The sequence below is a fragment of the Xiphophorus maculatus genome, chromosome 20, assembly GCF_002775205.1.
Source record: "Xiphophorus maculatus strain JP 163 A chromosome 20, X_maculatus-5.0-male, whole genome shotgun sequence".
Taxonomy (NCBI): Eukaryota; Metazoa; Chordata; class Actinopteri; order Cyprinodontiformes; family Poeciliidae; genus Xiphophorus; species Xiphophorus maculatus.
Window position 1 is genome coordinate 13,616,568 of NC_036462.1, and position 22,278 is coordinate 13,638,845.

The 22,278-nt window shown below is 35.8% G+C and overlaps 2 protein-coding genes across 2 annotated transcripts in view; both read left to right on the top strand.

Annotated features, from left to right (window-relative positions):
* Window positions 1-8,439: 8,439 nt before the first annotated feature.
* rpl29 (ribosomal protein L29) lies at window positions 8,440-10,701 on the top strand. The gene is made up of 4 exons (XM_014475916.2): window positions 8,440-8,506; window positions 8,922-8,974; window positions 9,066-9,130; window positions 10,532-10,701. The coding sequence occupies exons 2-4, from the start codon at window positions 8,938-8,940 to the stop codon at window positions 10,622-10,624; spliced, it is 195 nt and encodes a 64-aa protein (XP_014331402.1). The 5' UTR covers window positions 8,440-8,506; window positions 8,922-8,937; the 3' UTR covers window positions 10,625-10,701.
* A 1,660-nt stretch (window positions 10,702-12,361) lies between these two features.
* Window positions 12,362-22,278, top strand: part of iars (isoleucyl-tRNA synthetase) — a 47,116-nt gene continuing 37,199 nt past the window's right edge. Inside the window, exons 1-9 of the mRNA XM_005796965.3 lie at window positions 12,362-12,426; window positions 14,010-14,133; window positions 14,738-14,894; window positions 14,984-15,103; window positions 15,195-15,277; window positions 16,159-16,276; window positions 17,114-17,261; window positions 20,814-20,901; window positions 21,138-21,198. Of these exons, the coding sequence (XP_005797022.1) occupies window positions 14,015-14,133; window positions 14,738-14,894; window positions 14,984-15,103; window positions 15,195-15,277; window positions 16,159-16,276; window positions 17,114-17,261; window positions 20,814-20,901; window positions 21,138-21,198 (894 nt within the window). The 5' untranslated portion in view covers window positions 12,362-12,426; window positions 14,010-14,014. The remainder of the gene's footprint in view (window positions 12,427-14,009; window positions 14,134-14,737; window positions 14,895-14,983; window positions 15,104-15,194; window positions 15,278-16,158; window positions 16,277-17,113; window positions 17,262-20,813; window positions 20,902-21,137; window positions 21,199-22,278) is intronic.

The window sequence follows — 22,278 nt, forward strand, 5'->3', positions numbered from 1 at the left end:
TGTCTCCATCTAGATTATGGTCCTTGGTAAAATGTATTAATTTTCAAATTCATCCAGTTTCATATATATATTTGAAGTTTTATATATATATATATAAAAAATTCCCTTCTCACCCACCGCGGGTGGTTCTTATCCTCTGAGCTCGGGTCCTCTACCAGAGGCCTGGGAGCTTGAGGGTTCTGCGCAGTATCTTGGCTGTGCCCAGGACTGCACATTTTTGGACTGAGATGTCTGATGTTGTTCCTGGGATCTGTTGTAGCCATTGGTCCAGTTTGGGGGTGACTGCCCCGAGGGCCCCGATGACCACAGGCACCACTGTGGTCTATATATATATATATATATATATATATATATATATATATATATATATATATATATATATATATATATATATATATATATATAGTCTTCAAAAATCAGACTGACTACTGAATAGTGTTCTTAGTGTAGCTTATTTTTAATCAAATAAAAATTAAATAAATAAATGTAGGTTGTCGGATTACTGTTCAGTAACTGTTCAGACACCAATGGTTCATGAGCCTGAAGATGATAAGATTAAGCAAAATCCTAAGGATGTTGAGTTTTTATTTTATGTTTTTATTTTTTTCTGGTTTAGTTTCCAGTACAAAAATCTTAATGCATATGAAATAAGAAAAATCTCATTTGTAAGTACCTGTTCAGCATGTTTTAAGTAAATAATTCCTCAATATTGAATTTAAAAAATATTAGTTCCACTGGGAGATTATTTCACTTAAAACAAGACATGTTTTCAATTTCATAAGTGAAATAATCTATCAATGGAACTAGCACTTTTTCATGAATATTAAGGAATTATTTACTTAAAATAAGCCCTTGTACCTTGCTGAAAAGCTACATGTAAGTTAGTTTTGTCTTATTTCAAGTACTAAGATATTTGTACTCAAAACTAGACAAATGGCCCCCATCTCTCCACCTCTTATTAGACTCTATGGAGGCAAGATGGGGCAATGGGGAAGCATTTCCACATCTAGATTAGCAGGGTGGGCTGCACAGTGAGATAGTTGTTAGCACTGTTGCCTTACAGCAAGAAGGTCAGAGATTTCTGAGTGCATGATCTTTGGGTTTTTGCAGGTTTTGGCTTTCATGATGAAGTTGCTTCAATTTGAATTGAAGCTGTACATGTGGTTTAAAGGCCAGCTGTAGCAACATTAATGGGTTCAGGCCCGAAAAGAAGAGAACTACAAACACCTTCCAAAGCAAAAGGAGAATTAAAGCAAAAGCTTACAGTAAGTGACCGTCTTTAACAGTTTTACTGTGTGATATTAAATGGCTGCAGCATTCAGGTATTTATGGAAAAGGTAGGAGATTAACTGCAGCTGAAGGCTGACGGCTCACAGCGGGTGATGGTTTGTTAATCAAGAAGAGAGCTGGAAAAAGAGGGTAAAAGACGTTGGAGAGAACAAGCATGACTGACTCTAATTGGCAGTACCAGCCAGGTTTAGACATAAAGTACTAACCTGTTCATAGCTGTGGACGACTGAGTTTAAACACATTACTTCAAGCTGAATAAGCCTTTTTTTCTTTCCTTCAGATATGCTCCTAGAAGATCACTTCTAATCTAAACCAAAAATATTTATCACAGGTTGCTTATTCGCACATAACAATTCATCACACCTCTTCTGAGATCCAAACCATTCTGCCTTTGGTTCCTTCAGCTTCCAGAGACATTATGAGCCGGATCTTTCATGTACTGACGGGAAGTAACTCCCTGGGGGATTCACTTTGTGCAGCTCAAAGACGAGACTTCCTCTTGCAGATGAAAAGGAAATGAAAGTGGGTGTGAATCATTGCAAAAGGGAGACAGGAGGTCAGAGGTGAAACTGAGAAACAGAGACCGGAAGAGACAAAAATTAAAATCTACATTTTTTTAGAGAAGCAATGGATGAAAAAAGAATGAACGAGAAGTACATAAAAGGATAAGGAGAGATTAGCTGGAACAATGAAAGTTTTTCCCTGACTGCTTAACAGAGAACTTCATCTTTCACAATTTACTCAGATTCCTAAAACTGAGCTCTATTTCCTCATTTTCTTTCTATCCATAACCACATATACTAAGACATTATTCACTATAAATAAAAACAGGATTTAATCTGACCATAAATTTGGATGACAAGAGAAGTGGAGCTGACTCTGTAATCTTACAGTTTTTTGTTGAGTAAATTAATTTATAAGTTATTTTATTTATGTATTTTGTTTTTATGACAAAATGCAAATTTTAAATAAACAAAAACATGTCATTCAGATTTATGAAAAGTGATGTCACTGTTTTTCTGATGCTGATATTTTCTGCTGCTGAGATCTATTTAAATTCATTTTATTTCATGATTTTTTTTTTACTTCATCTTCATCTTCAGATGAACATCTTCAGAACATCTTCATCAAACATTTTCAGAATATGATATCTATGAGATAAACACATTTGACTTACAATTATCTGTCATTTGATCAGAAAGCTGCAGAATAAATAGTTTGCTGGTATACAACTTCAGGCAGCAGCTCTTTACTCTGCGTAACACAAACTCAGATTACTATGTCTTGGAAAGCCCCAATAAACATTTCTTTATTTTACAAGCAGACGTGTTCTATGAGATGAACATGTTTTTGTGCAAACTGTGTGTATGAACTCCTACGCAAGAGTAAAAGATGTTAACTTCAGTAGAACGAGGTCTCTGTTAGTTGCCACTTAGTGAGGAATAAGCTGTTACCTCAACAAAATAAAGAATTAGCAAGATTTTGACTTCACTCAGGAACAAAACTTTAATTTTTGGAGACACGTCCAGAGTACATGTGGAGAAAAAAGAGGAAGGTTGTTACTGAGAACATAAAGCTATAACCCTGAAGTCTGTCCTGATTAGGGGAAAATTTAGCATGAGCAATTTCAAAGTTACCAACACACCAGATATATAAATGCCAGAAAATCTACAAAATATTGCTAACGTATTCAACATAACAGCAACTGCAAGTAACTTTTAAGTGATGCTCTCAAATAATTATGGAGAAGAAATAAAAGAACAGAATGACAAAGAGTCACAATAAAGATGAAATTGGATATTACAGAGATGAAACGAGTTCAGCAGCGGGGGAAGCTGCATGTGTTCAGTTTAAATGTCTCACAGGGAAGCAATTAAATACCACAGCTTATTGTTGGTGGGAATTAAAGCCCCTCAGAAGATATTGTCTCTATACTATACATCTTCATGGTATAATTACTATTAGTAGGTCATGGTGAATGATATGCACTCTATTATTAGATATGCAAAGATGCATATGTTGAAGAATTGGAATTTTTTTCTTAATAAACTGATTTCTGAAGGAAAGATAATTAGTCCTTTTTATCCCTCTGGGACTAAAATCAGTAATTCATATTAAAAACAATCAACACTTTTAGACGTGCAAGTTTGGAGATTTTTTTCCTTCTCATCTAAAGATTCAGATGAGATTTAATATGTGATATAATTCCAGTCAACAGATGAGACTTTCACATCCTGTAATGTTTAATGTTTATTCTGTGTGTGTGTGCATGCGTGTGCATGTTGGGGTGCACTTGTACAAAACAGAAAAATGCACAGATATACATAGATTAATTTACACGTATGAGGAAGACAAGTACATATTAGGATCGTCAAATACAACAATTGTATCTCTTTTATGTGTTATTTTTTCCATAAAAATGTGTGTTGGAAGCACACATCTCAAAGCTTCTTGGCTTGCTTTTCCAGTCTGCAATGGGAGTCCTTGGCCCATGACAAGTCTCTTCAGTGAGAGGATGTTCCCCTTGGCTGTTCTATAAAAGCAGATGCACATGTACTTCCTTCCAGATGGTCTAAAGCCTGATTCAAAGGGCTAATACTGTGCAGGAAAGACTGCAAACTCAGCATTGTTGGCAACAGCTGTACACTGCAAAGCAATCCCAGGCAAAAAGCAGAAATGACAGTCATAAAATGTATTCAGATAAATATTTCTAGATTCTAAATATGTCAAATGAAGGTTGTGTAACTTTATCACCTGAACTTTTACATATTTTGTCATGCCACAGTCAACTGCAGAGATTAACAGGTTATCTGGAATACATGTTAAAAAGGACAAATATTAGCGATGCATCCCATAAATCTGACCTGTCTGGATGAGTGGCAAGAAGAAAAACATTGTTTAAAGTCGCTGTTTGCTACAAACTTTGTAGCGGACTAAGCAAACATTTGGAAGACGAACCAAAATCATTCTTTCTGGCCTATATGCAAAGTACCGTTAGTGATGGAAAACTAGTCCTCCATATCTGGATATGACGGGGTGCTTTGTCTTGAGCATGAACAGGACAGCTGGTCGGGGATGATGCAGGGTAACCCTGGAAGACAATCTTTTCAAGCAAAAATCTATCAAGATAACTAAAGCGTACCGCCAGAACCACAAGTTCAAAGCATATTTGTGTGTTAAGATGGCCCAACCAAAAGTTTAGACTCAAATGTAATTGAGTGTTCGTGGTAAGACTTGATGTTCACAGAGGCTCTCAGTCCAGTATTACTCAGCTTGAGCTACTGTCCAAAAAAGAATAGCCAAAAGTTCCAGCATCAAGATGTGCAAAGCTTTGTAGAGACTTGGAAAAAAAAACTTGACTCTACAAAAGATAGACAAAGGTGAGCTGAATAAAAACACATTTTTAAAAAGTCATATAATTATTCACTATTTTGTGCCAGTCTATTGCTTAAAATTGCAATAAAACATGTTTTAACTTTCACAAAAATGTAAATACAGCTGCAAGGCACTGATTCACGACATTGATTTTATAAGAGGTTGTTCACCTTTTTCAGATCTGCTAATTGAAAATGACATGATTAGTATCACAGTTGGTGTATTTTACTCCCAGACCTTTGCATAACTTTTTGAACCACAGCAGTTTTAAAACTCAAACTGACTAATCAAAGCCCAAATTAGCTGTTTTAGTTACATCTCCAACAATTCCTTCAGATCAGGATCTCTGCCAACATTGTAATGTCAGATATAATCAGATGGCACATCTTTTTTATGTTTCAAAAGATTGTCTTTATTTACTTTCTTTTCTGTTTTGAGGCAGTGGGTATGACTGTAAGCAGCACCTTGAATGATGTTGTGATTGGTCTGCTCGTTCAGATTTATTCTTACTTGCCTTTGCAGTGTGTTTCACTTTGCCTTACCGTAGATATTCCTTATAAATTACTGACTCTTGTCTTGGCATCGTGGGGTTTGTTGTTTTATATTCAGTTTACTTCCCAGCAAGCAAAAAGTAACTTGTTTTCATTTCTTAATTGTGCATTTTGCTTCATTTTTACCTGACATTGTGTGAATGACTAATGTGTAGCTCAACATACTGAACGGGCAAAGACCTGCAGACTCAGACAAAAAATGTTACTACTATAAATCTTTTTAAAGGAGCACAATGAAAACTAGCCAAACTCTATTCCAAGCAATGTGGTTGGAAGTATTTTTAAAGTATTGTACTGTTATGCTTTGAGGTTTGATAATTTAGAGTTTCAGCGATGCAGCTGAAACCATCTCGGCCAATGATTGCAGGACGATCAGATATAAACTAGTGAAGGAAAAAAAAAGAAGCTCACTCGAGCATGTTCATCTTGTTGTTCAAAACTCACCACAAAACCAAAATCACCATGTGTGAAAGATATCAGAGAAATTGGAAGCCAGTACGCTCTCCGCCACTGTCAGATGAGGGAAAAAACAAGAAACAACACATGTATCCAAATCTGTAATTGACTGAGCAGAGCTGAGAGCTGCAGAGTGGAGCAGAGAGACTCTTCTGATCAAACCAGGGGCTAAATATAGGATCCTGCGGCACGATTTCTTCTGCTTGAGCAGGGATTCACCCAGTCTGGGAAAGAAAAGGAGAGGAAAGAAAAGAAAAGAAAAGAAAAGAAAAGAAAAGAAAAGAAAAGAAAAGAAAAGAAAAGAAAAGAAAAGAAAAGAAAAGAAAAGAAAAGAAGAGTAAAGAAAAGGAAAGGAAAGGAAAAGTGAGTATAGAACAGTCCCTTGGTGGATCCTTGGTGTGTGTGTGTGTGTTTGTAAGGGAGAACAAGATGTAAGCTCATTCACATGGCTCTGCATCCATTCACACCCTTCATCACACAGAGGAGGAACAACAGCACAGCAGTCTCTGTGGATCTGTCTGGCTGCTTTCTAATCTGTCCATCATCTCACCTCGCTGTGTGCCGTCGCTAAAGATATTCTCAGCAGATCTGTGAAATCAAAGTCCCACAGAATCTCAACCTTGTTTCATTCAAGCTTCTGTCAAAAACAATGCCTTCAAGTCATTATCTATAAGCTCCCAGTGAAGAGTTGCTATACACTGAGTGGCTCGGCGGAAAAATATAGTTAAAGCCTTAAAGTTGTGAAACAACTGCTGGAGATAGGAGAATAAATCAGCATTCAAGGGAGTAAAACATATCTTTTTAATCTGTTATAAATAGGCAAACACAATCTGTGTCCCCAGAAAAATATATTTTTTATTATTATTATTGTTATTTCTCTCTTTCTGTTCTCTATTGTGTTTTACATGTTTAACAAAAGTCAGAGAAGTTATGTAAGTTATGCAAAATGCATATAATATGAACAACTTTGTATAATCTCTTGATAACCAAATAAAGGTGAAAGCTCATGTGTGTAACCATTTCTAGCTGACTGTGTGTTTCAGCTTGTCATCCTGAGTCATGTTTTTTTTTTCAAGTTTTCCCTCTATCCATCTTCCAACTCAGGTCAGCTTCCACATCTCTACTCAGGAAAGCATCACCACAGTCTGATGCTGCCACCAGAATATATCAACATAGGAATGAATGGGATGTTCAGAGAGATGCATACTTATTTTTTTCCACTTACAAGCATTTTGTTTGTAGCCCACAAAGTTCCAATTTGATCTCATCTTATCAGAACACTAGTGATGCACAGACAACTGTCAGAGCCTTAAAGAGAACAAAGAGAGAAAAACACCAATGTTTAGAAACCATGACCAGAGACGCCCCTCTCAGCATCAGCAACAGTGCGGTTGATGGAGTGGTTAGCTTTATGTTCCTCTGTGCAGATCGCTGATTACCTCACATGAATCAGAAACAAGAAAGAGGGTGTGAAATGGGCCCCGCAGAGACCGCGCTTTCTGAGGAAGTGAAACAAACATCACTCCCTACCAGTATCCTCAGAACATGGGAGAGCTTTAGTTAGGAGGGTGTCGGCTTTCTGCATCTCAGTGCCATCAGTTAACTACAGCAGGGCAGAGGATGTTGAAGGAAGCTGGAAGAAAAGGGTCGTTGAAGTGTCTCTACAATTTACTGAATCTCCATCACAGTTCCTGCAGGAGCAGGCTCTGAAACATAAGCAGATTCCTTGCATTCTCTCCATGAACTTTTGAACTGCTTCCATTATGCAAATGACATCACAACATCAAAAGCAGAACCAAGAGGCAGCTACACACCTTCCTGCCTCAAGATATTAAATGTTGAACTACTGCGAAGATTGTGCACTCTCTATGATTGCAATTATATTCTGTTTTTTTTTTATTTGTCTATTCAGCCATTGATTGTCCATACCTGCTTATCTTCACTGGTGTCTGTCTCCAGCAGTCATTGGATGAGAGGCTGGTTTATAACAGGGCAACACAGAGACACACAGAACAAACAACTACACATGGACAATTTGAAAACTCATTAAGCCAATATGTAGTCATGTTAGCTTCACAGCATGCTTAGGGAGAACATGCAGAAAGACCTCAGGCCAGGATTCAAACACAATAGCTCTTTACTACAAGGCAACAGTGCTAACTATCGCTCTACTGTACAGGTCTAGTTGACATTTGGTAAATTAAATATAATTATTTACATCAAAATGAGTTCTCTGTTTGCTTTTGGCTAAACAGTTAAATTACAATAAATATATTTGGTCTGAAGGCCAACATCTCATCTCTAAGTAAATAAAAGTGCACAAGCACAATCTGCTAATAATATTGAATAATTATCTTTATTTTTAATTAAAAATGCGGATGTGATCTGAAAGAAATGGTTAAAAACAATGACTATGTTGATCAGTGGACCAACGCTAATGTCAAATACTGTAATTTAAAGCAATTGAATTTTTCAGTTATTATTCTAATTATGAAACGAAAGGGGTATGTAGAGAAATAGCTTAGTCAGATTTTCCTCACGAATCGCACATTAATTACATCTAAGTAACAAATAAAGAGGAAAAGAACATTGTGATCTTTCAGGCAAACGGAGCCACGCTTTACTTAACGTGTGGCTCTATTTTTTTATTGTGGTTTGGAGCGACACCAGGCGGTCCTGTGTGAGCTCTTTGTTATATTTCAACCCACCAACAGGTGGCAGTGTGCAAAAACATGCCGCTCTTTCCCACACACCTCCGCTCTTGAATCAAGGCTTCTTCTCTTTGCCGCAGCGAACTTTCTTTCTCTTCCGGTTGTCGTCTGTTAGTGTGGCAGGTATTTATTTATCCCGGTCCTTTGAGCTTATTATAATCTTCATCCATCTGCTTTTGTTTTATGTCCTGTTGACCAAACATCCGCGGACATTGATAAAGCTTCTAGTTAACAATGTAGCCTTCATAGTATGGATAGGATTCGACCCTTAAAAAGAGACAAATAAAACATCTGAATAGTGCTAACTTCTGCGTAGCTATTCTCGACAGCTACCTACATAATAAATAGTTCGTGATTTAGTTGACTATATTTTCCTCCTTCGTTCAGTCTGTTTATGCAGTTTTGTCTATTTTTTCAGAATAAAACAATTTTGTGGGTGGCTAACAAGCTAAATGAAAGTTTAATAGCAACAGACGCTAGCATCGCTTTTCGTAGCTAATGATGCGCTGGTTCTGTTTTTCTCTTGTCCGTTCTACAGATTTACCAGCGTTGAAATGGCAAAGTCTAAGAACCACACAACTCACAACCAGTGTAAGTGATTGCATCTGAATTTACTCGTGTATATTTATCTAGCTATATGCAAAGAGCGGCGTTAAAACGAATGACTTTCTTGTTTCAACAGCTCGCAAATGGCACAGAAATGGCATCAAGAAGCCCAGATCTAATCGCTACGAGTCCTTGAAGGGGGTATGTATGTTCACCAGCTCTGCTCTGTGTTACAGTGGTGCTTTGAGAAATGCAGTGTTCTGACACAAACCTTAAATAGCTAAATAATTGTACTGTCAGTCTTTGTGCATTATCCCTTCGGTTTGGAAGTTGCTTAATGATACCAAATTAGTGTCTCTGAATTGACATTTATTCATAGACAAACAATTCAATTTGCTACATACATACCAGATTTATTCCAGTTTTTGAACATTACAGTCAAGTTCAATTTATTATTCTAATTGGTAGAAAACATTTCTAAGCAGATCACGTTGAGTCACTGACTTGCAGCATTCAGTCCTCCTGGATGAGCATGTAGTGATAGTTGAGAATCACTTGCATTGTGTTGTTGATTTTGTAGCAATCCCTCACATTGAACATGCATATAGTGACAATGGAGAGGAAAACTCCTAACAAAAAGAAACCTTAAGCAGAACCTGGTTCATTACAAGCAGCCGTCTACCTTGACTGACTAGGGATTTTAGTATGCTGTCTGTTAGTACTTCTGTGGCTTCATCTAGGAGGGAGAAACATAACAGATAAACTCTGAGCTGGTTTAAACAGCTACAGGATGAAAAAGTTGCAGCGAAAATCTCAGCCAACAGCTTTATCCAGGACACAGAGAGAGACATGGTCAAGTGCATCGTCTAGAAGGAGAAATGGTTCGAATTGGTTCCAATTTTATAAGTAAACCCACCATATTGCACTGATGCAGCATTCCCTCTTGAACAAGCATGTTGTGATAAAAGACCGTTTTTTTCATTTAAAATCTTGAAAGATTAAAGAATGCTGTTTACAGGATTGTTTTTGTTGAGTTTATTACTATTTCATCTGATGCCTACAACTATTCAAATTTTTTTAACCGAGAACCTCTAAATGATAAAGTTGACTTCTTGTTTATGACATTGTTTATTTTGTAAGACGCAGTTATATCGCAATACATTTTCTAGTATCATGCTGGTCTAGATGCTTGTAACTAGATATTTGCACAAATGTTGGATAAAAATGTTTTCTCATTCGGTTGAAAATAAAATGGATTACTTGCAGCTGCCAGTGGAGCTTTGAAAAACTGTACTTTAGGAAAATGAGCTTCAAACACTTACAGCTCTGTTTTCAAAGGTGTAAGGATGTTAAAACGCAAAAGATGCTTTTAGATTAATAAACTTATTGTATTGCATGTTTGTTTTGTGCATTTCTGGTGAAGCTGGTGTAGTATTCTGTACTTGTGCTCAGAACTTTTGCACCATATTTTTACTTTAATCTAAACTGCTTTACAGGATTTACTTTGATGAGCAAAATGTGTTTCCCCTGGATGTTTTAATGGTTTATGCTAGACTGTTTAGTGCAACAGCTCACTCATTCTGCTAACCTTCCTTTTTGCAGGTGGATCCCAAATTCCTGAGGAATATGCGCTTTGCCAAGAAGCATAACAAGAAGGGCTTGAAGGCGGCACGGAAAGCAGTAGCTCAGAAATAAGCTGTTTGCTTAACTTCCATGTCCGTCATTGTTCCACATACACCAACATAATAAAGTAATGCTTTATTAACAAAACAGTTTTGTTTTATACTTTGTATGTGCTGATTGTCCAGAAAAGGATTTATTTTAAACCAGCATTGTGGCTTTTTGCTTCCACACAAAATTTTGAAAAAGTTTGGAAGTTAGAATAAATCAAAATGATCTTTCTGTTCTGGAAGTGTTCATACATGGGTAATTTTTTTGTCCACTGCACTGTTTTCTTTGAACCAGTTAGTAAATAATGGTTCTGAGCTGCAGCGGAAAAGGAGACTGAGACTGACTGAAACACCTCGTCGCACCCTGTAGCATTCTTCATTGGAAAAGGCTTCCTATTGGGATTACATTAAAAAAACACCATCTGTTAAATTGCATCGTTCCTCAGTGACCTAAAAACGCACATCTCAGCTGAATTGTTCTAAATGTACATATAAGATTTTTTGTTTTTTTTTATGAAAACTTAAATGTGTCCTGATTTAATTTATTGAAGGTTTGACAAAAAGCTGTTTGAATTGGGAACCTCTATACTAAATTCATGATGGTCGCAGCTATTTTCACTTAATGAAAGACAAGTCAGAATTGAGGATCTTGTGAAAAAAGTTGCTTAAATTATGCAAATGAATCTGTAAGTGTCTCAGTTCAGTTCTCAGATAAATTATTTATTAAAAAGTATAAAGACATTATGGCATTTATCCAATAATGTAGCCGTAATGGAATATGTTGTACAACCTGGAGACGCCCAAATAAACATTGAAAGCAGTTGAAATATGGTAGCTTTTAATATAAAGAGGATAAATCTTAAATAGTAAAAGTTAGACTTATACCTAAGAAGACATTACTTTCTGTATCATGTTCTGCAATACTGGTTTTAAGCAGATTGCAACAGTAAATATAAATAAAAGCTCAATTCTTGCAGAATGATCTTTAGGTTGAACTCGGTACATTTAATGCAGGTTTTTGTTATGCTATAGTCTTTCTAATCAAGATTATATAATAAAAATGACTTAAATACTCTTGTACTAAAAAAAATCTACATTCAGTGAATTCAGCAATGATTTTTTTTGACACCATTTTACTTTCAGAATACCTATTATTTCTCCTGCTTAAATATTGGTTCAAGGACGCAAACGATTCAGGTGAAACCAAATTATCCCCCACAGTGACACCCTCCAGTACAATGTAGAGGACCCAATGGTGTCAGTCTCAGAAGAGATCCTCATCAGATGCTCAAACCACCTTCACTGTGACACCCTTGGATGTGGAGGAGCTTCACTTAAAGCTTCCCCTGCATGATGGAGTTTTGTCACACAATCTCTCTAAAACATAATTGAGCTACCCAATGGAGAAAGCTCACTTGATCTTACAGTTTCACAAACACTGGGATCTATGTACAGCAGACCTGGAGTTCTATAAAGCATTGGGTAAACTTGAATTTGAAAACCAAAGAAAAGATGAAACGATCATCTTTACATAGTCAGCAACATTATAACTTAAATTTCACTAAATATCCGTGTGTTATTCTAACAGTCCTATTATAAATATTTCTATCAGTATACTATCAATGTCAGTTTTTTTCTTTCCTAACTGAGGAACATATTTCCCCATCTCTTTAAGCTGTACTGCATTTAGTTTGATGGACAAGCCAACAAACATAAACGGACCTTTTATTTTGAAGCAGCAAATCGGATCTCGTGTCGTCACTTCCGTCCATGCTCTGACTCCAGCTTGCATCATTTCTCGTGTCTCGGCAGCCGGTTGCAGTGCATGTGAGTGCCTCTCATAGAGTAAAGTTTTCAAGAACGCTGTATTTAATCATACTTTTAAGGGAAATCTGAGCACTTATGAGCAACATTTAACAAAGTGTACTGTTTCTTTAACAACAAACTGAGCAACTGAGCGTCTACTTGCTAGATTAGCCTGCTAGCTGACAACAAGGATGTGTCATTCGTGTGAACCAGCTAGTCTAGCCTGTTTGGAAAGTGGTTTTGTGATTTATTTATAGACATAAATGTTGGTCTTCTTGTTAGGACTTTGAATTTGAGTTCTATTTAAAAGCCTTTTAGCTTGATATTTACTAAGGGAATCAACGGTGTAAATCAAAGTTTGTCTGGGCGATTGGTGTAAAATATGGCTCGAATTGCTCAGAAGGTGATACAGGCATTAAACGTTGCACAAAAGTTCTTCATAGGGTACCTAGCAATTTTATTGGTAGAGATAAAGAAAATTATAAAAACATAGCATTTTTACTTATGAAGAAGCAACCTAAGAGATAAAGTAAGATAAATAAGATTTATTTGTCATAGTCATCAACAGATTACAACGAGATACAGAACTTCATTTGTCCTTGTCAGCACGCTTCCTCATTCCTTCTTTGTCACAGTGGAGTTTTGTTGTTTTTAACTTATGATTGTGGGACTTAACGCCATTTTGCATTTTGTTTGAGAAAGGTGGCTTCATTGTTATCTCCATGGTTTAAGCATGAGACTTCTGTTTTCATTGGCAACACAACAAGCTCATCAGATGAATGATAAATTCCTTTGTGTCAAACATACACAAAAGACATTTTGTCCAGTGAATTTCCATTACCATTTCTATCAGTTCACCACCAACAACATGCATACAAGATTAAAAGAGGCAAATTATTATTTGATATAAGTTAGGCTTTCAGTACCGAAGTTTTTAAGTCTTCGGTGCTAAGACTTATTGTCTAAAAAAACCTAACTTGATGACAAAATAGACGGCAAAGGTTGGATGAATTTCCAATGAAAATATAATGGTGACACAGTGCCGCTGGAAGGAGCTACTTGCAAATGTTGACAGCAATGGCTGATGGTGCTTTCAAAGTAAACTGCAATTAAAATAGTTCATCCCACAATAAACAACGCAGTCACTGAAAAAAATAAATATTCTTCCTTCTTCCATTTTCTCTGAAAATGAGCAATTGGTGTACAAACACCACTTGAGTGATTTCTTTGCTAAATGTATTAGTTATCTATGAATTGTGAATATCAATTTCACTTACAATTACTTTTTGTTTAAAGTCTTTATATTTTTTGTAGCAAATTTCAGTGTTCTATTTTCAACAGTCGGCTACTATGCAAAAGTAGTTACCTAGCAGCAGCTGCTAAGGCGGATACATTTTCAAATGGCTCCAACTCTGAGCCATTTGAACATTTGTGAAAATGGTTTTGAGTGATTTTTACACCAAAGACTCTACTGATCCTTGCTTGTCAAGAGAAAGACCTGAAACACACGTGGCTGTATTAACTGAAGTTAGCTGTAAAGTAAAAGTAAACACTATATATTTCTAATATATTAATGAACTGTTTTTCTGTTTGTGTGTGAACAGACACCATGGTGGAGCCAGTTCCTGAATCCATCAGTTTTCCCTCTGAGGAGGAGAAGATTATGCAGTTTTGGCAAGAAAGGGACTGTTTCCAGGAATGCCTCAAACAGTCCAAGAACCGACCCAGGTGGGACTCCTTATGATGGCATGGGTCATTTAATTCAGAATCATTTGACTTATTTTGTCCAAAGATTCCAGATTTAGGATTTACAGTAAGCTAAAATATTCTTTATATATTTCAGTTTTTATATATGTCTGAACATACTGTACATCAGTCTTTCTCTATAAAAATCCATTGCATGAAAGGATGGTTTGTGCTTTTGAAAGTGAGAAAGCAAGTTAAACATTGACCCAACATTAAAGAGATTGTTCTTTCAGTGACAAAGGTAAAATTTTAATTTAACTTAGTTATGGTTGCAATTACTCAGTGACAAATTATTCCAGGTTTTAGGGAGACTACGTGACTCATAGATGATACAGATGAAACCATAGTGACTCATTGATAAAAACATAATTTTTTTAAACCCATGGTTATAAAGTATATTAAAATTCAAAAATGTATTAGTATTTGTGTGAAAATGTTGCTTTTTGTAATTTGAAAAAAACATTGAAAACATTTTCAACTAAGTTTTTCTTATCAGCACTCTTCATATTACTATGTAGGACCTCATTTTTTAATTTCTTTGTTTTATTGCGAAGTGAAATCCATGATATTACTAATACCTCACCAGGTACACCTTTTACGATGGCCCCCCCTTTGCCACGGGTCTGCCGCATTACGGTCACATCCTGGCGGGCACCATCAAGGACATAGTTACCCGCTTTGCCCACCAGAGTGGCTTCCATGTGGACCGGCGCTTTGGTTGGGACTGTCACGGTCTGCCTGTGGTGAGATTTTGCCCTCCAATTTCTCAGAATGTTACAAAAGTAATATTCTATGTGATTTACTTGTTCTTATTTGTCATTCGTCATTATAGGAGTATGAAATTGATAAAACTTTGGGGATCAAAGGACCTGAAGATGTGGCCAAGATGGGCATTGCTGAGTACAACAAGCAGTGTCGAAGTATTGTCATGAGATACTCTCATGAATGGGAGGTGTGTGCAATAAATATTTACATTTAGTCCAGTCTATAATCAATATGCTTATATCTGTTAAATGGCAATTTATTTACATTTTTTCCACCAGAGCTCAGTGAGAAGAATGGGCCGGTGGATCGATTTCAAGAATGACTACAAGACTCTTTACCCGTGGTTCATGGAGTCAGTCTGGTATGGATATCTCAAACTGTTGCATTTATTTCTGTAGATGGTGTGAATTTAATGAAAAGGACATAAAATCTTCAATTATGGTTATATTGAATTTCTTATTTTATCTTCTTAAGTATTTTACCACTTAAAAATAAAGATATACTGTATTTCAGGACTTTATTAGCATGTATTACTTGATTTGAGCTTGATCTTAAAGGCAACATTGTTAACATTCACATTATAACCCACTGATCTGTGCTGTGAAAAGCTAGAAAACATTTCTCCTCTCAGAGCTCACTCCACTTACATTTAAACATTGGAAGCTAATTGTCTAATTACCAGCTTGACTTTAACTTAAATATCCTGTCATCTGCAAATTGTAGCTGCATGCTGCTAGAAAATAATGCAGTTGTAATGGCAATGTTACATTAATAATAATGCAACATTATCAGCGAGACTCCATAAAAATGTATGAATATGTTATTGTCAAGCAAAGTCTAAACTCACAAAACATAGAATATGTTTTTCTACTTGAAAATTATTTGGATATTCCATGCAATACATATATATGAATATCTTGAAAAATTTGACCATGTGAGTAAATAAGCAAAGGAAAAGTTGTAAAAGTCTGTTATAATATACAGTATGTGGCTAATTTGTATTTTATGTTTTTTATCTGGATTAGACATTTTATTCTTTTATATTTGACCTGGTATAAAACATAAAAGCAAATATATTTGCATCAACTAAGCATTTTATAGATGTATATTATGAAGTGTGAAAATGTATTTTAATCTATAACAAAACCAAATGCTGCATATGTTATGTTACAACTTTTGCTTGTCATTTCATGTTTAAAAATGTTTTTGAAATCATTTTTATTTTGTTTTTTTTCCCTTCAGGTGGGTGTTTAAGCAGCTCTATGATAAGGGTCTGGTGTATCAGGGAGTTAAAGTCATGCCTTTCTCCACTGCCTGCAACACACCCCTCTCCAACTTTGAGTCTCATCAGAACTACAAGGTTAGCTCAAGTCAGAAACTCTTTCAGGTTCCTTCAACGTGTCTTTTCTGAAAGGGATATTTGTTTTGGGATGTGGTCTATTTGGCTATAGAAAAGATTTGCATGGACAATAAAAACGCACTAATTTTCTGTCTTGCTCTGAATCAAATGTTGTCTTGCAAGCAGAATTGTATAATTCTTTATCTCAGTTAAAGATGCAGTCTGTTTACCTTGGGAAAACAATAACTAGATTAAAAATGCTTTGAAATGTATCACCATTTTATAGACTTTAGCTCACGAGCCCATTTTATAGTTTTTCTGCGTTTACACATGAATTTATGAGGTTTTCTATAATTTCGTTGTCAAAGCAGAAGATGGTCACGCCTGAACTCAAATATGCACTGATTTTGTGGTGTTTTATATTTGTGTTTGCACATATGTTGTAAATATCACCATATTTGTTTATTTTGTTTTTATATGGTATTGTATTTCTTACGCTGTTTGCACTGTCTTTGGAGCTGGGTCTCTGACTAAAATCTCACAGTACAAAGGTATAATGACAATAAATTCATTCATTCATTCAAGTCCATATTTATTAGTTTGTAGTAAATGTTTACATCTGCAGGATGCAGCTGCAGAAACTCTCAATTGCAAAATAAACTTGAAATGAAATAAATGAATAATTTTTAAGTAAGTGTCTGTTTATTCTAGATAGATTCTTACATTATCGTAATATTATAAAATTATACTCTAGATTTTATGAAAAATATGTCTGGCGTAACAGATTATGCACGGTCCCAAACTGGAAACGAGAATAAAGAACAGAACCTACTCATCCTCTTCTGTTTCTGTCTGCAGGATGTCCAGGATCCCTCTGTGATTGTGAGTTTTCCTCTGGTTGAGAGCGAAAACGTTTCTTTGATCGCTTGGACAACCACACCTTGGACCCTGCCAAGTAACCTGGCGCTCTGTGTCAACCCAGAGTTCTTGTATGTCCAGGTCAAAGGTGAGAGATTGTGTTAAAGAATAAAGAGCTACATAATTTCATATTTTTTTATCTGTATTTTCTTTTGTAGTATTGTAATAACTGCAGGAACTAATGGCTTTTTGCTAATAAACAAACTGAGGTTGTAGATTTCTTGAATTAGCTGGTCTGCTACTGTTTGCCTATTCTTTTGAACAACGAGCTTAAATATACAGCCAGAGTATATATACAAGGGAACAGTTTAAGTTAAGGCATATTCACAAATTCTTCACTGTTTGAGATTTTTTTGGACATTCCAAAGTCCAGAAGTAAATCAGCTTAACAATTTTCTCTCCCCTTCACAATTAGACACTAGTTTGTTTTGCTCCATAAGACAAAATGTAAGTAAAATGTGTTAAAGTCAGTGGTTGCTTCATGACAAAATGTAAAAATATTCAACAGCTGTGAATAATTCTTGAATGTGCTGCTGTATGTTCTTAAATTTTGATTTCACAACTTAATTTATTTAAATGTTCCTTGGTCCAAATACTTTGGTAATATTATTCTTAGTAATTTATATATAAAATTCAGATTTTTTTTTTTCTATATTTAGTAGTGCTGCAGCTTGTTCACTCACCGCTTCTGAATTGGCTCCTGTTCCTTTAAGCCTCCTGCAGAAATACCACTCTTCTCTGATTGGATATCTTATTGGTCTAAAATGGCAGAGTGCAGGCTGTTTATGTATTTTTTTTTATTATTAATGGAGTGTCGATGTGGCCACTTAGTATACATCATGTGATGTTTTTTACGTAGGTGTGATCATGTAAAGCAAGACCTCTTATAAAAATATAAAACTTTAACACACTAGAGAGGATAGAATGTGTTCTCATCCTCCCATTGCCGAGATGTTACATAATTTCTCTCACTGGAAGAAACATTTTTTAAATGGAACATCTTGTACATCATATCATTTATTTATTTATTTATTTATGCAAAAAAACAACTTCTTGCCTTGCTTCCTGATATGAGACAGAATTGCCAGACCTTTACTCCTTGGACTGATTTTTAGGGTCTGGGTCCAGGTTTGTGTACCTATTACCTGAAAATGTGGATGAACCTCAAATGAGGCCACTTAAAAAAAGCATTGTCCTTGTTCAGATACAGAAAAAAACCCTAGAGATGTAGCTACTGTTTTCTGTTACCCTTCTGCTGTATTTGTTTTTTCAGTTTTCTGTGAGATAACCGGTAGGTTTTTAAATGGATGACCTAGATTTCTGTCATCTTGCTATAACCTGGCAGATACTGCAGGGGGCACTGTTGACATGCAGTGTTTAATTCTCTCTCCACTGGCTGTGCTGCATGAGAGACTGCTTTGGAATACCAATGACTGTTCTCGTTTGGCATCGGCACAGTTGCTTCTCTTTACTCCTTTTCCATCTTCATCCCAACATTTTTCCAAATTTTCACTGATCGCTCTTCCCTCACATCCACCTGTTATTGTCTCTTGTTATTGGCTCCTTGCTTTGCCGCAAATGTTTCCGATTGATTCGAGGGTTGCCAGCTGCGGCAGGTCTGAGCTGCGCCGTAATTTTTCACGCCACTGAAGAAACATTTTTTTATTGATTCTGCTACGTATTGTCCCCCTTTCTTGTCCCTCTGGCTCAGACAGTTTGGTTTTGCCCACCACACAGCTGCCGCACTTGCTGTTCTCACTGCCTCCTCTTTTACATTTCCTCTCTGCCATTTTTTTTCAATAAGCTTTAGTTTCTTAACATGTCTGTCTCTTATACTGTGCCTTGCAAAAGTATCCATACTGCAAACTTCAGTGTAATGTGTTTGAATTTTATGTAATAGGTCAAATCAAAGGCATACACTACTGTGAAGTAGAAAGAAGATGATACATGACCTAATTATTATTATTATTTTTTTTTTTTACCTGAAACGGATGGTGTGCATGTATAATCACCCCCTTATGTCAATACTATGTAGAAGCATGTTTTGCTGACATTACATCTTCAACTCTTTTGGGCTTCGTCTCCACCAGCTTTGAACATCTAAACTTTCTAAAGACTGAAATATGTGACCATTGTTCTTTACAACAGAGCTCAGTCTCAGCCAGATTGGATGAAACGGTTTCCAGGTCTTGCTGAAGCTTCATAAATAGGCATAGGTCTTCATTCAAGGTGTCCATGCAAACTTAAAGAAGTCTTAAATTCAAATAAGTAAATTAAGTCCTTCAAATATCTTAAATTAGTTAAAAATAATTAAATTAATAAATAAATATGTTAATCGCAGGACTTACATTTTGTTGTTTGCACGACTATTTATTCTTGTATGTGTAGCTTTTTTTATTCTTGCGGGACCTTTCTGTCTGGCAAAAGCTTGAGTGGTGCTCAACTTTACAGTTGAGGCTGCTGGTAACTAGCTGCCACCATAGCTTTGGTATTCTAACAAGCTAGCTTTTTTTTGTTTCTATCATGGGTAATTGCACATTTATTGCTAGTTGGCTGGACAATGTTTGTTTTACTGCTGTCTCATTTCTACTGCCAACCCACACGATGGTAGGTGCATTGTGTGCAAAAAAAAAACTTGTTTCTTTTTCAGCCTTGGGACTAGTTTCATGCAATGCTACACTACTGCTGAAGAGATCTGAAGAATATTTGATGAGTTGTTGTTTATCATAAATTAAGTTGATGTTAAAAAGCATTAATCACTCTGAAGAGGGCGTTATGTTGACAGGGGATGAAAAATGACCAGAGCTGTTAGATGAATGAGCAGATATTCCTCTTTGATAGATGGAAAGACTTATTGGATGCTAGGAATATTGTGTTAGTATATGTCCACCACAGAGATGTTCAGATAAAGTGGGAATTAGATTTATGCATTTCCTCATCTGGATAAATGTGGGAAAAGCTAAATGAGATTAAAAAATATATACCCGCATTTCTATACATTATGTCATTTATTCATTTTCTGTATGCTTAAAAAACCTAAATTGAAGAAGTAGGTTAGGCACATTTCTTTATATAACACATTAAGTGTTGAGTTTATCATTACTGAGATGACTGACGTTTTCATTATTATTAACTAAAAAACATATCCATCCTTATATCTGCCTCATTTATTGCCTTATTGTCTGTGTTCTTTGCAGGTTAAACTCTGTTCACTGTTAAAATACCTACCACAACCCAATTTGCCATTTATAATTTCTTCTGTAGAAATTCACCAGATATGAAATGTGTCTGTATAAATCCCTGGATGAAGTATTTCACGACGTCTGATCGTTATTTGAAGGGTTGTTTGTTAAAGTCTGGCACTTTTAATTGGGATCTGCTGCTCTGCATCAGTCTGTATTTGAATATCGGTTTTCCTTGGCTCTAAATTATTAATGACATCATGTCCATTAAATATTCACTATTGACTTCTAGTTTTTACTGTTTCTGGTCTGAAATATATGTCTGTGTTTAATGTTCACTTAAGATTGATAAACGAATTACTAGAGATTATTGTGTAAAAATTGTTCTTCGTATAAAACTTGCTATAAAAAGTGGAAACCCATAAGTTGCAAATGACATTTTCCCATTATTCTTTCAGATAATACCACAGATAGGACCTACATCATGATGGAAGCCAGACTGGGAGCTCTTTTCAAGTCTGAGAGCGAATACACAATTTTGAACAAGTCAGTAAAAACTATATTAAGTTTTTACAAGTTCAAATAAGTAATATGGATGTATAATCTTCGCTCTTCTTTGAGGGAAGTCTACTGTTAAGCTTGGTTTCTCCCCTAAATCCTACACCCTTCAAAATAGTTTAGAATGTCGTATTAAATCACCTCTTGATAAGCTTTCTGGTTTTTGAGGATTTTGAGTAGTGTTTTTTTAAATTTTTATAAACATCCTTTGTTCTTCTTTCTAGATTTCCAGGCAAGGTCCTCAAAGGAAAAAAGTACAAACCACTTTTTCTCTACTTCAGTAAGGTAGGTAGGGTTTTCTATTTCATTTCAATCAAATTTTCTCGCAGTTTTACGTAATCTTTCTATAAAATAAAGAGAACAACTTTTAACTTTAGTTTCTTATTTCAGAATAGAGTCCCAATTAAATTAAATTGAAATGTCTCCTGAGGGAAATTAGCACTTTTTATATCAGTGTGACCACAAAGTCAGTGTGACAAAAATGTTATCTGTACCAGGACACAAATATCTCATGGGAATCTTTGCTGCTGACAGCATACATCAAAAATCTTTGTGCTAGTGTAGGAACCATGTAACTGCATGGGACATTCAGTTCTAATATAACAGGCTGAAGTGATGTGCTAATTACTCATAGTTAGCATGGCTATTTATGAGTAAATGACTGTTTGTAAATAGAGTAAATGCACTTTGGTGAACTTCAAAATTTGAGCTCATGCAATTACGATGCAACTGTGTTGTGACCAAGCTTGGCTGGAATTGAGGAGAGGTAATATAAAACGTGTGTCAAGGTGGTAAGGTCGAAGTGAACAGGTTTGTTATATGAAACAACTGAAAATGAGGACAGGAAGCGCAGCTGAAATTCTAAAAAAAATAAAAACAAAAAAAAACAATCTTTCTTAGTAAAGAGGGCTAGTCTAACTATTGAAAATAAAGAAATAAAGCAACCAAAAATACATCTAAACTAAGCTGGCTAACACAAAAGTACACGTAGGAGAAGCACTGTAACATTTGTACTCATTATAGTGCATTAACACCCATAACTTGCTGCGCACTCATTGTTACTATGGGATTTTGCAACAAGTCAAATGGTCTGGCAGCATCCATCTTTCAGTGTTACAGCACATTGTGCTTGCAGAGAGTAATAATGTGTGAACCTAAGGAACACTAATACAACACATAAAAAACATGGTTGCAAGTTGTTAGTCACATGTGTGAGCAGCTTGATTTGCACTGTGGCGCCCTGAAAAAGGTGATACAGAGCTGAAAAACTGCATGGGTGCCAGCGGGTATACACATCGCTGTGCTTGACAGAAAATCTGTGTATTAGATACTTTGCAACAGCATTTTAATAAAATATAATATGAT

Coding starts and splice junctions, on each gene's coding strand:
- rpl29 (XM_014475916.2), top strand. CDS start 8,938: ATGGCAAAGTCTAAGAACCACACAACTCACAACCAGT. Junction 8,975..9,065: donor CCACACAACTCACAACCAGT/GTAAGTGATTGC, acceptor TTGTTTCAACAG/CTCGCAAATGGCACAGAAAT. Junction 9,131..10,531: donor GCTACGAGTCCTTGAAGGGG/GTATGTATGTTC, acceptor TCCTTTTTGCAG/GTGGATCCCAAATTCCTGAG.